The sequence below is a fragment of the Bos taurus genome, chromosome 18, assembly GCF_002263795.3.
Source record: "Bos taurus isolate L1 Dominette 01449 registration number 42190680 breed Hereford chromosome 18, ARS-UCD2.0, whole genome shotgun sequence".
Lineage (NCBI taxonomy): Eukaryota > Metazoa > Chordata > Mammalia > Artiodactyla > Bovidae > Bos > Bos taurus.
Genome location: NC_037345.1, coordinates 42,958,890 through 42,971,692, shown reverse-complemented (window position 1 = coordinate 42,971,692; position 12,803 = coordinate 42,958,890). Strand labels below are relative to the sequence as shown.

General features: G+C 37.8%; 1 protein-coding gene across 2 annotated transcripts in view; it reads right to left on the bottom strand.

The window, feature by feature from the left end:
- DPY19L3 (dpy-19 like C-mannosyltransferase 3) overlaps nucleotides 1-12,803 on the bottom strand; it is a 74,655-nt gene that overhangs the window by 21,561 nt on the left and 40,291 nt on the right. For both annotated transcript variants that reach the window (XM_002694919.6, XM_059877491.1), the window contains 4 exons: nucleotides 6,923-7,054; nucleotides 5,473-5,574; nucleotides 3,260-3,333; nucleotides 2,937-3,095 (listed from right to left, as the gene is read on the bottom strand). In XM_002694919.6, the coding sequence (XP_002694965.1) occupies nucleotides 2,937-3,095; nucleotides 3,260-3,333; nucleotides 5,473-5,574; nucleotides 6,923-7,054 (467 nt within the window). The remainder of the gene's footprint in view (nucleotides 1-2,936; nucleotides 3,096-3,259; nucleotides 3,334-5,472; nucleotides 5,575-6,922; nucleotides 7,055-12,803) is intronic.

The window sequence follows — 12,803 nt, the reverse complement described above, 5'->3', positions numbered from 1 at the left end:
TACATATATCTAACATGATTTTTAAAATCAAATATGGCTACATTAGAATGATTGTTGTACCCATAAAATTAACAATAATCCTTTAACATCACCTAACATCCAGTTCATGTTCTAGTGTCTTTGTTACAACAGCTTTTTTCAGGTAGTTTCTTTGAATCAGGATCCAAAGCTTTCATATTGCATTTCAGTAATGTCTCTTAAATTATCTTTCAATCAACAGAATTACTCCCCCCTCCCAACTTTTTAAGGGCACTGACTTGTTGAAGAAAATGTATCATTTGTCCTGTAACTATCCCCACCTTCAGGATTTGGTTGACTGTCTCCTTGTGGTGCCATTTAATATAATTCTCTATTCTCATACTTTTGATAAACTTTGAACTAGATCTGCTGCTGCTGCTAAGTCGCTTCAGTCGTGTCCGACTTTGTGAGACCCCATAGACGGCAGCCCACCAGGCTCCCCTGTCCCTGGGATTCTCCAGGCAAGAACTCTGGAGTTGGTTGCCATTTCCTTCTCCAATGCATGAAAGTGAAAAGTGAAAGTGAAGTCGCTCAGTCGTGTCTGACTCTTAGCGATCCCATGGACTGCAGCCTACCAGGCTCCTCTGTCCATGGGATTTTCCAGGCAAGAGTACTGGAGTGGGGTGCCATTGCCTTCTCCTAACTAGATCTAGAGGTTAATCATTAGGGTCAAGTTCATTTATTTTGGTAAGCACACTTCATGAGGGTACAACGTATTCCATACTGCATCAAGTTGGAAAGCATGTACTGTCTGGTTATTCCTACTCGAGTGATACTGAGATGGACGAGTGCGTTCAGATTTGCACAATTTGTTGTCAAGGGGGAAAGGAAACAACAAGTAATGGCTGCCTGTTTAGGATAAAAATACTTCTTCCAGTAAGGCTCCACTTATCCTTCATACAAATCCAGTAGACTGGGATATGTACAATGCTTCTGTATAACTGCTGACCTATTATTTCCTGGAATTCTCTTTTCACAACTCTAGATACATAAGAAAATGAAAATGATACTCAATGATAATTTTCACCACTGGTGATATTCTTTACCTAAGCGTTTTGTATCACAACCCAAACTCTGGCTTCCATTGACACTAAAAGATTACTCCAGACAAGAACATACACTTTCATCCTCCCTTAATACTTGGGAGAATTCTGCAACACCTCTCCCAGTCCCTGCAACTGAGCCAGAACGCTCAATTCTGTGAATATAGAACAGGGCGCCCCTTTCAGTTATATACTGCACACTAATGTAGATGTGCTGTATAAACATAATAGTATCATCCTTCCTAGCACCAGAAGGCAGGAATACTTTAAATACTTGGCATTGATAGTATATCCTTCAAATTACTTAGACATTAATTCACATTAAGACGCTGTAATTCTTAAGAGACTTTAATTAATGTAGTGCTTTCCTCTAATCAAGTCCTAATATCCCTACCTGGTAGATGAAGATGCTCTAAAATCTTTATCTATAATCATATACCAAATCAGCTTCCAGGGACGGCTCATAGATTCACACTGAGCATGGCAGACATTTTCACACAACACTGCAGGCCCACTGAACTTCCTGCTTTGCATGCAGTCTAGAGTCCTGTCGACACTTGATGTGTCTGGAATAATATTAAATTATACTGTCTAGAATAATTTCCATCTATTTTCACAGGGCTAAATTTTTATCTTGGGCTCAGTATAAAAAGAACACTTCTGAAAGATACTAAAATAGTTTATAGTCAATGAAATATCTTCATGGTTCAATGTTGCTTCACTCTTAATAATCATAAAACACCTCAGCTGAGCTGGGCTCACTGTAATGACTTTCTCCCAGCCAGTTCTTGGTGGCTGTGAATCAGCTCACCAGCACCTTAATTGGCAAGGTAACTACACAGAAAAAGGGCTTCCTTCTGGGCTTCATTACATTTTCACAAATGACAGTAGCTTCAACTTCTTACACTTAATTTTCTTTCAATTTAACATGGATAGTAAATGCAAAAACCTCCATCAGCTTGAGAGGTAGGTATTCCATAAGGTTTTAAAAAGTCTTCATACTCCCTGACTTTTTCTTTTAAGTAAGTTAGCAGATTGCTAAGTTTTAAAAACTGTCAATTAATACCTTAAAGACTTTCAGTAGACGCTAATAATTATGGTCCATTCCAACTTCATAAGCCCTTAAACAAGATGCAACAAAACAAACAATGGTTTGTAAATCAATAATAATACCTGCTGCTGCTAAGTCGCTTCAGTTGTGTCCGACTCTGTGCGACCCCATAGATGGCAGCCCACCAGGCTTTCCCATCCCTGGAGTTCTCCAGGCAAGAACATTGGAGTAGGTTGCCATTTCCTTCTCCAATGCATGAAAGTGAAAAGTGAAAGTGAAGTCGCTCAGTTATGTCCGACTCTTCACGACCCCCTGGACTGCAGCCTACCAGGCTCCTCTGTCCATGAGATGTTCCAGGAAAGAGTACTGGAGTGGGCTGCCATTGCCTTCTCTGAATAATACCTGCTAATGACAGCTAAAACCAACAAAATACTCTATGCACAAGGCACTAAGGACTTTCTGTAGTTTTAACTTATTTCTCACAAAGACTTAATGGGTAAATACTCTTAGTGCTCTCATTCTATAGAAAGGGGAATAGAAATATGGAAAGGTTATGTAACTGGCTCAAAGATCACATCATTCCCAAGTGTGCGGGCCAGGACTTCAACCCAGACCTGGGTGCATGGCAACCACTGCTATTTACCGTCTCTTCACTGTTCGATAACAACTGAGAGAAGAGTCCATGCTAACCTGGGCATGTTCTCCCTTTCAGATGACTGTACTCTGTTCTGTATCTAATGCTTTGATTTTCAATTTAGCAATTTTTCTGCAACACAGAACAAGGTCATTAAAGCACCAAATTAGATTTCTGAAATATGCCATACCTGAGATTACGGAAGGCCACAGCTAATGCTGCAATCACTGTGATGGACAGAACAAATATATAAGCATAAAAAAGCAGAGTGTCTGAAAGTCTTTCAAATGTATTAAAAGGTAGAAGGCCAAATGCTTCTTCACACAGGTATAGGTTTGCATCAAAATCTCTAGGAAATAAAAGGAAAGCAAAGTATTTAATTCAATACAAGATAAGTAAACCTCACATTTTCCCTCAAAACAAGCCTAAAATTAAAATAACTGATAACTTACATTTTAAAGACTCTGCTGATTTAATATAAAAAATAAACACAGACTTTAAATTTAATCATACCTTGTTGCTCCAAATCCAAATTTTGCCTTCAGAAATTTAAATATGTGTTCGTCTGACTTAAGGTTAAGAATTTTCTGTCAGGGAGGGAGAAAACGAAAATCGCTAATTAGTTCCTTATACATGGTTTTCTGATAATTCCCCATTGAATACACTTATTCAATGTCCCATTTCATAGGACTGTATGTGTGTATGTGTAAAATTAGTAAATGCTGAAAACAATTCTTAGAATCAAGAAATTCGAAAGCTGAGATTTTCTTTCTTTTTTAAAAAAAAGTTTTTTAATGAAGTATAGTTGATTTACAATGTTGTGTTAGTTTCTGGTATACAGCAAAGTGACTCTGTTATACATACATGTATTTGTTTCCATTATCATTTGCTACAGGATATTGAATACAGCTCCCTGTACGATACAGTAGGAGCTTGTTATTTATCTGTTTTATATATAGCAGTGTGCATCTCAGAGTCGGACACGACTGAAGCGACTTAGCAGCAGCAGCAGCAGCAGCAGTGTGTATCTACTAATTCCAAGCTCCTAATTTATCCTTCCCTGAACTCCTTTCTCCTTGGGTAACCATAAGCTTGTTTTCTATGTCTGTGAGTCTGTTTCTGTTTAGTAAATAAATTCATTTGTATCGTATTTTAGGTTCCACATGTAAGTGATGTGTAATACTTGTCTGTCTCTGTCCGATTTACTTCACTTAGTATGATAATCTCTAGATCCATCCATGTTGCTGCAGATGGCATTATTTTATTCAAAAGCTGAGCTTTTCAAACTCCCTTTCTTCCTGTTTTTTTTTTTTTTTTTCCTTAGCAGAATCACTTTTGCAAACAAAATCTAGGCTTAAGTTCAATATGAAAAATAGATAAAAGATGAGGTTCTTTGGTTTCAGGGAAAGCGAGATGGCTGAAGCCCCAGTGAGTACAATTTTTTAAATCAGAAAACTGATAATATCATGATCTGAAACCTCAAACAGGAACATAGTCCACAAATCCTATTTTGCTGATATAAGACTCATTCACTCAAAGATAATTCAAGACACAGCAGTAACCCTCAAGGGGTGAAGAGACAAATGCCAGTGTTTATCATTAATGAGTATAATTTTAATTCACAGTATTTTAAATTTATGGCTTACAAAAATTCATACAACTTAAATGGGTGAAGAAATTATATCAGAAGAAAAATGAAGGTAGAAAAAAAAATATGATTAATACAGAGCTGAGGTTGGTACATAAAATATATTCACTAGAGATGGGCCACAAATCTCGACTCAAGCATTCTAGCAGAAAATGCAAAGAAGGAAATAAAAACATCTATGCTACTCACAGGGTCGTAAGATTAAAACAAACCAGTTGCTTCTGAAGAGATCCTTATGGTCTTAAAATTGAGACTCAAGAGAAATTTCGCCCATGGGTATATTAAAAACAGTGAGCAGTCTCAAAGAGTATCTCTTCCTAATTCTTCTCATTAGGTGGCTGGCAGAATGTCAAGTGCAATTCAATAGACGTTATTTTTTGGGGGAGTAAAAAACAGTGGTCCAGATATGCAGCTCTCTCCTGGTTTAATCCACACACAGATAACTGAACATCTAGACTGGCGAAGTGAACAGACTGCATAACTTTCAGCCAGTCTTTCAGAAATGCTGACTGCTCTGCTCAAATATGTTTTTGGTGAGTACTGACCGATAATGGAGTTTAAGGACATAGTGACAAGGACCTGGAGTAAAGGTGTTTAATGTAGCTGGCTGAGTGAAGGGTCTTTTTTTCTTTCTTTGACAGTCAACAGACAGGGGGAGGGACTGCTATTCTCCTAGAGGAAGGGTCTGTCCTGGGTCCAGCCTTCCCAGAGGGGTGAATCATCTCCATCAATCAATGTGGCTCTGATAATAAAGCTAGTTTATTTATGAAATCAACCCAATAAAAATCATGTCATTTTTTTTAGTACCGTAGTACAGAAAACAATCTCTAAAAAGTAGATTTTTTAAATTTAGAGATAAATGCTTGTTAAATGCTTTTAAAGCTGAGTTTTTAAAAAAGTTTAATAAACTCAAAGGTGGGTTCAAAGTAGAACATGTTAAAGAGTGAACAGAAATCAAGGACTAAAATAAAGAAAACAATCCTGTTACTGAAACAAAGTTTTACACTGAAATCTGTTTAAAGTAAAACTAGTAACTCTTCAGTAATGCTAAATTAAATATATCATTTTATTAACATACCTTAATAATGCTGTTGAGAAAAAGTGTCAAACATAAAACGACAAATAAATGTAATAATAGTTTCCCAAGTCTATTAAGGAAGTTTCCAGTTTTCAGATTTTTCTAGAAATTAAGAGAGTTAAGTTTTAATTTTTTAACATTCATTTAACTTCACAAACATTTAAAATGAGATTACTTAAAAAATTCAAAACATTGAGTCATGCAACATACAGAGAAAATATAACCTAATTTTCATGTGGTAACATTGCTTAAAATTTGTTATTTTCTAATAGTAAATGAATCACTTAATAATAAGCTCCATATGATAAAGAATGTATCTGAGTCCTTTCTGTTTTAAAGACCTCTTCAACCAGAGTATGGAGTCGGCTCCTTAGAAGGTACTCAGCTCATAGTGACTGAAGAAATCTTTTGATGATTTATCCACTGATTTGTATGTCACAGACTATAACCCATTAAATAAAAACACCAGCACAAAAAATAAATTGTGCTCTTTGATATATAATAGTTTTATTATAACACTCAAATAACTTTACAGATTATCAAATATAATAATATCTAAACAGTTCAAAGATGAGTGATAATTCACTTCTAATTAAGGTTAAAAGGATAAACAAGATGTACAGTGTCTAACAGTCAGCTAGAAGCCATTTATTACAATCTTTGTGAGTATTTGTCATAGCAATTCTCACTCAAAAGACGAGTAAGAAAAAGGATTTATTCTTCCCCACATGGAAAACAAAACAGCTTCTTGATTTAAAAGTGATTATGAGAAATGTTTCTCATATGGTTATGAGACAGAGAACAGGCTTTGCAACATTGTTAAGGAAAAGACAACTCAAATTTTCTGTAAATTTAAGAAATTTTAATTGTATAATAAAGTCAAAGATCAGGTGAATGTCAAACATGTTATTCTAATAAGTGCCCCAGGTATTTATTTATTTGGAACCTCAAATTCTCAAAACTGCTAATTTTAACTGACTTTAAAATCAATAATAATAATATAATATGTAAGAATGAGGGAGAGGGGTGTTACTACTTCAAATAACAAGGTGTCCACCAACTTTAAAGACTGTGACAAACTTCCCACAAGCAATAGGTTCTTCTCATTCTTGAGTTCACACTTGAAAAATTCACATTTTTTTCTCTTTTATTTCAACTTTAAACCAACAGCATTCAAATAAGTATCTCTGGCTAATCCTGAATTTAATTAAGATTCCAATTTTTTAGGAAATAATAATGTCAAAACAAAGGAATGATGACATATCAGAGAGCTTGAAAACCAGTGCTATAGCATGCACTTCAAAAAAAAAAAAATAATAATAATGCCCCTACTGTGATTTAGTGGGAGTTTGGTCATAAATTTTCCTTTGTATCCTATACGAAGACATGGTCCAAACAAACACACGTTTTTTAAAAAGTTTAAGGATCAAAAAAAAAAAAAAAGTCCTACCTGAAGTTTTCTTGCAATTAATACCGAAAGGTTAAAACTGATAAGCAATGATCCAAGAATCATGGAATTAAAAAACTGAAGCATGCAGACCAGGAGTAAACCTGTGAGCTGTATACCATACAGCCATGTCACCTGCAGCAACCAAAGGTCAGACGATTAAACAGATTTTATCTGGGGACTCCCACATGCTGACGGGTTGGTCCCAGGCTGAATACATCTCAAATTTTAAATAATGCAGAAGACACGCCTAGCTTCAAGTAATACAGTCTAAGAAAGGAAAATAAAACATTACACCTTTTAGGTATAGAACATTTTAAGCTTTATAACATTAAGAAGAAAGGAGATATATGAAGTAGAGGAAGCAAACAATGGTATAAATCAATTCTAGAAATAGGCAAATGCTGTTAATAGCTTTCAATTTTCTTCTAAATTCCTTTACAGTTATGGTTTATAATATTTTATCATATTCCAACAATCAATAATTTAATGTATACATTATTTCTCAATCTTTTATTTCCCAATCTTCCCTAATGATGTTGAACATCTTCATGTGTTATTGAACCTTTCTATATCTTTTCTGGAGAAATATCTATTTAAGCTTTTGCCTATATTTAACTATTGAAAGTACTATAAGAATTCTTCATATATCCTAGAAATCCCTTTTCAAACATGTGATTTGCAAATTTTGTCTCCCATTTTCTAAGCTGTCTTTTTACTTTCTTGGTGATACTCTTTGAAGTACAAAAGTTTTTAATTTTGATGAAGTCCAATTCATCAGTTTTTTCTTCTTTTACATACTTGTGATTTTGTTGCTGTTGTTTAGTTGCTGAGTCTGACTCTTTGTGACCTCCCGGGCTGCAGCACATGACTCCTCTGTCCTCCACTATCTCATGGAGTTTCCTAAAATTCATATCCATTAAGTCAGTGATGCTATCTAATATGTTGTCCTTTGCCAACCTTTTCTCTTTTTGCCTTCAATCTTTCCCAGCACCAGGGTCGATTTTGGTGAGTCGGCTCTTTGCATTAGATTGTCAAAGTATTGGCGCTTCAATTTTAGTCCTTCCAATGAATATTTAGGGTTGATTTCCTTTAGGATTGACTGGTTTGATCTCCTTGCAGTCCAAGGGACTCTTAAGAGTCTTCTCTAGCATTACATTTGAAAGCATAAATTCTTCAGCGCTCAGCCTTCTTTATAGACCAACTCTCACATCTGTGTGACTACTGGAAAAACCATAGCTTTGACTATACAGACCTTTGTTGGCAAAAGGATGTTTCTGCTTTTTAATATGCTGTCTAGGTTTGTCATAGTTTTTCTTACAAGGAAAAAGTGTCTCTCAATTTCATGGCTGCAGTCTGTCCACAGTGATTTTGTGGACAAATCACCTAGAAAATAAAATCTGTCACTGCTTCCACTCCCTCCCCCACCTTCTATTTGCCACGAAGTGATGGGCCCTGATGCCATGATCTTAGTTTTTTTGAATGTGGAATTTCAAGCCAGTGTTTTCATTTTCCTCTTTGATCCTTATCAGTTCAGTTCAGTTCAGTTCAGTTGTTCAGTCGTGTCCAACTCTTTGCGACCCCATGGACTGAAGAACGCCAGGCCTCCCTGTCCATCACCAACTCCCGGAGTTTACCCAAACTCATGATCCTCATCAGGATGCTCTTTATTTCCTCTACACTTTCTACCATTACAGGGGTATCATCTGCATATCTGAGGTTGCTGATATTTCTCCCAGAAAGCTTGATTCTAGCTTGGGATTCATCCAGCCCAGCATTTCACACGATGTCCTCTACATATAAGTTAAATAAACAGGGTGATAATATACAGGCTTGACGTATTCTATTTCCAATATGAACCAGTTCATTGTTCCATGCCCAGTTTAGCTGCTGCTTCTTCCCCTGCATACTGGTTTCTCAGGAGAAAGGTAAGGTGGTCTGGTATATAGTCAAAGGCAAGCCATTCAATATCACGGTAATCCAAGTCTATGCCCCAACCAGTAACACTGAAGAAGCTGAAGTTGAATGGTTCTATGAAGACCTACAAGACATTCTGGATCTAATACCCCAAAAAGATGTCCTTTTCATCACAGGGGACTGGAATGCAAAAGGAGGAAGTCAAGAGATACCTGGAGTAACAAGGAAGTTTGGCCTTAGAGTACAAAATGAAGCAGGGCAAAGCCTAACAGAGTTTTGCCAAGAGAACACACTGGTCATAGCAAACACCCTCTTCCAACAATACAAGAGATGACTCTACACATAAACATCACCAGATAGTCAATACTGAAATCAGATTGATAATATTCTTTGCAATTGAAAATGGACAAGCTCTATACAGTCAGCAAAAACAAGACTAGGAGCTGACTGTGGCTCAGATCATGAACCCCTTATTGCAAAATTCAAACTTAAATTGAAGAAAGCAGGGAAAACCACTAGACCATTCAGGTATGGCCTAAATCAAATCCCTTACAATTATACAGTACAGTGGAAGTGACAAATAGATAATAGATTCAAGGGATTAGATCTGAAAGAACGCCTGAAGAACTATGCATGGAAGTTCATAACATTGTACAGGAGGCAGTGATCAAAACCATCCCCAAGAAAAAGAAATGGGTGAAAAAGGAAAAATGGTTGTTTAAGGAACCCTTACATATAAATGAGAAGAGAAGAGAAGTGAAGGCGAAGAAGAAAAGATATATCCATCTAAATGCAAAGTTCCAGAGAACAGCAAGGAGAGATAAGAAAGCCTTCCTAAGTGAACAATGCAATGATATAGAGGAAAACAATAGAATGGGAAAGACTCGAGATCTCTTCATGAAAATCAGAGATCCCAAGGGAACATTTCATGCAAAGATGGGCACAATAAAGGACAGAAATGGTATGGACTTAACAGAAACAGAAAATATTAAGAAGAGGTGGCAAGAATATACAGAACTATACAAAAAAGATTTTAATGACCCGGATAACCATGACGGTATGATCACTCTCTTAGAGCCAGACATCCAGGAGTCTGTGGGTCTAAGGAACCACCACTACAAACAAAGCTAGTGGAGGTGATGGAATTCCAGTTGACCTACTTCAAATCCTAAAAGATGATGGTGGTAAAGTGCTGTACTCAATATGCCAGCAAATTTGGAAAACTCCAGCAGTGGCCAGAGGACTGGAAAAGGTCAGTTATCATTCCAATCCCAAAGAGAGGCAATGCCAAAGAATGTCAAATTACTGCACAACTGCACTCATTTCACAGGTGAGCAAAGTCAAGCTCAAAATCCTCCAAGCTTGGTTTCAGCAGTACGTGAACTGAGAACTTCCAGATGTACAAGCTGGATTTAGAAAAGGCAGAGGAACCAGAGATAAAATTGCCAGCATACACCAGATCATAGAAAAAGCAAGGGAATTCGAAAAAACATCTACTTCTGGTTCACTGACTACACTAAAGTCTTTGTGTGGACTGCAACAAAGTGTGTAAAATTCTTAAAAGGTGGGAATACCTGACCACCTTTCCTGCCTCCTGAGAAATGTGTATGCAGGTCAAGAAGCAACAGTTAGAACTGAACATGGAACAAGAGACTGGTTCAAACTTGGGAAAGGAGTGCATCAAGGCTGTATAATACTGTTGCCCTTTTTATTTAACTTATATGCAGAGTACATCAAGCGAAATGCCGGGCTGGATGAAGCACAAACTGGAATCAAGATTGCAGGGAGAAATATCAATAACCTCAGATATGCAGATGACACCACCCTTACGGCAGAAAGCGAAGAGGAACTAAAGAGCCTCTAGATGAAGGTCACAGAGGTGAGTGAAAAAACTGGCTTAAAACTCAACTTTCAGAAAACTAAGATTATGGTATCTGGTCCCATCACTTCATGGCATATAAATGGGGAAACAATGGAAACAGTGACACTTTCTTTTCTTGGGCTCCAAAATCACTGCAGATGGTGACTGCAGCCATGAAATTAAAAGATACTCGCTCCTTGGAAGAAAAGCTATGACCAACCTAGACAGCATATTAAAAAGCAGAGACATTACTTTGCCGACAAAGGTCCGTCTAGTCAAAGCTGTGGTTTTTCCAGTAGTCATGTATGGACACGAGAGTTGGACCATAAAGAAGGCTGAGCACCAAAGAATTGATGCTTTTGAACTGTAGTGTTAGAGAAGACTTTTGAGAGCCTCTTGTACTGCAAGGAGATCAAGTCAGTCAATCCTAAAGAAATCAACTCTGGATATTCATTGGAAGGACTGATGCTGAAGCTGAAGCTCCAATCCTTTGGCCACCTGAGGCAAAGAGCTGACTTACTGGAAAAGACCCTGATGCTGGGAAAGACTGAAGGCAGTAAGAGAAGGGGATGACACAAGACAAGATGGTTGGATGGCATCACTGACACAAGGTCTGGGAGATGGTGAAGGACAGGGAAGCCTGGCACACTGCAGTCCATGGGGTTGGAAAGAGTCATACATGACTGAGTGACTGAACAAGACAGCAGATTAAAGACAGAGACATCATTTTGCCGACAAAGGTCTGTATAGTCAAAACTATGGTTTTTCCAGTAGCCATGTACGGATTGTGAGAGTTGGACCATAAAGAAAGCTGAGGGCCAAGGAATTAATGTGTTTGAATTGTGGTGCTAGAGAAGACTCTTGAGAGTCCCTTGGATGGCAAAAGATCAAAGCAGTCAATCCTAAAGGAAATCAACCCTGAATATTCCTTGGAAGGACTAAAGCTGAAGCTCCAATACTTTGGCCACCTGATGTGAAGAGTCAACTCACGGGAAAAGACCCTGATGTTGGGAAAGATTGAGGGCCAGGGTTCAGTTCCCTGTTCAGGCGCCAAATGTTGGGACCAGACCAACAACGAACCAACCTGAGGGAAGAGTGCCACAGAAGAATAAAGAAAAAGAAGATTCAGAAATACAGAAAAAGAAGACTCAGGGGGGTCTGATGCCATTTACAGGCAAAAGCCCAGATCCTAATCCTTGCATGCCTTTTATTGTTAACTTCTACTTCCTTGTTTGTGCTCTAGAGATATCTGTTCTTTACAATCTCAGACTGGGGATAAAGATGCACAAGGCACAGTCCTCAATGTCAAGCCTTCAGGCCTTTCATGACTTTGTTTAGCTCTTCGGTTAGTGACAACCTTTCTCAGCAATGCCCTCAAGGCTCTGGTTACGGGAACAGTCACTAAAAGTTTTCCATCAGTCACATCAATACTGCAACATCTTGTTTTCAAGATGTCTTTCCATGATATACTTTTTCCTGCTCCCAGCCCTTCGTCTGGGGGTGATAAGAAAGTCCTTCTTTTTCAAAGAAGCCCTGTTAATTATAGTACAGGCCTGTGCATAGCATATTCCCTACACAGGAAAAGGGGATGAACAGAGGAGGAGACGGTTGGAAGGCATCACCAACTCAATGGGCATGAGTTTGAGCAAACTCTGGGAGACGGTGAAGGACACGGAAGCCTGACATGCTGCAGTCCATGGTGTTGCAAAGAGTTAGACACAACTTGGTGCCTGAACAACAAGTTGACAGCTTGGTTGTAACTGCGTTTTTCCTCTTTGTAAGTACCATAAGTATGTAAGTATGCAGTGCTACACATTTCTCTGCTAGTGCTGCTTTAGTTGCACCCCAAAAGGTTTGATGTGCTGCGTTTTTGTTGTCACTGAATTCAGTTTTCTCAAGGCTGCCTTTTTGACCCATAGATTATTTAGAAGTGCACTATTTAGTCTCCAAGTTTGGAAAGTGTCCTACCTTTTTGTATGATTTCTAGTTTGAACCCATTGATTCAATCCATTGGGTATTCTGCTGTTGTTGGGTGGAGTGTTCTATAAATGTTAGTTAGAGCCTGTTGGTTGATGGTGTTGCTCAGTGCTACATCCTTAATGATTT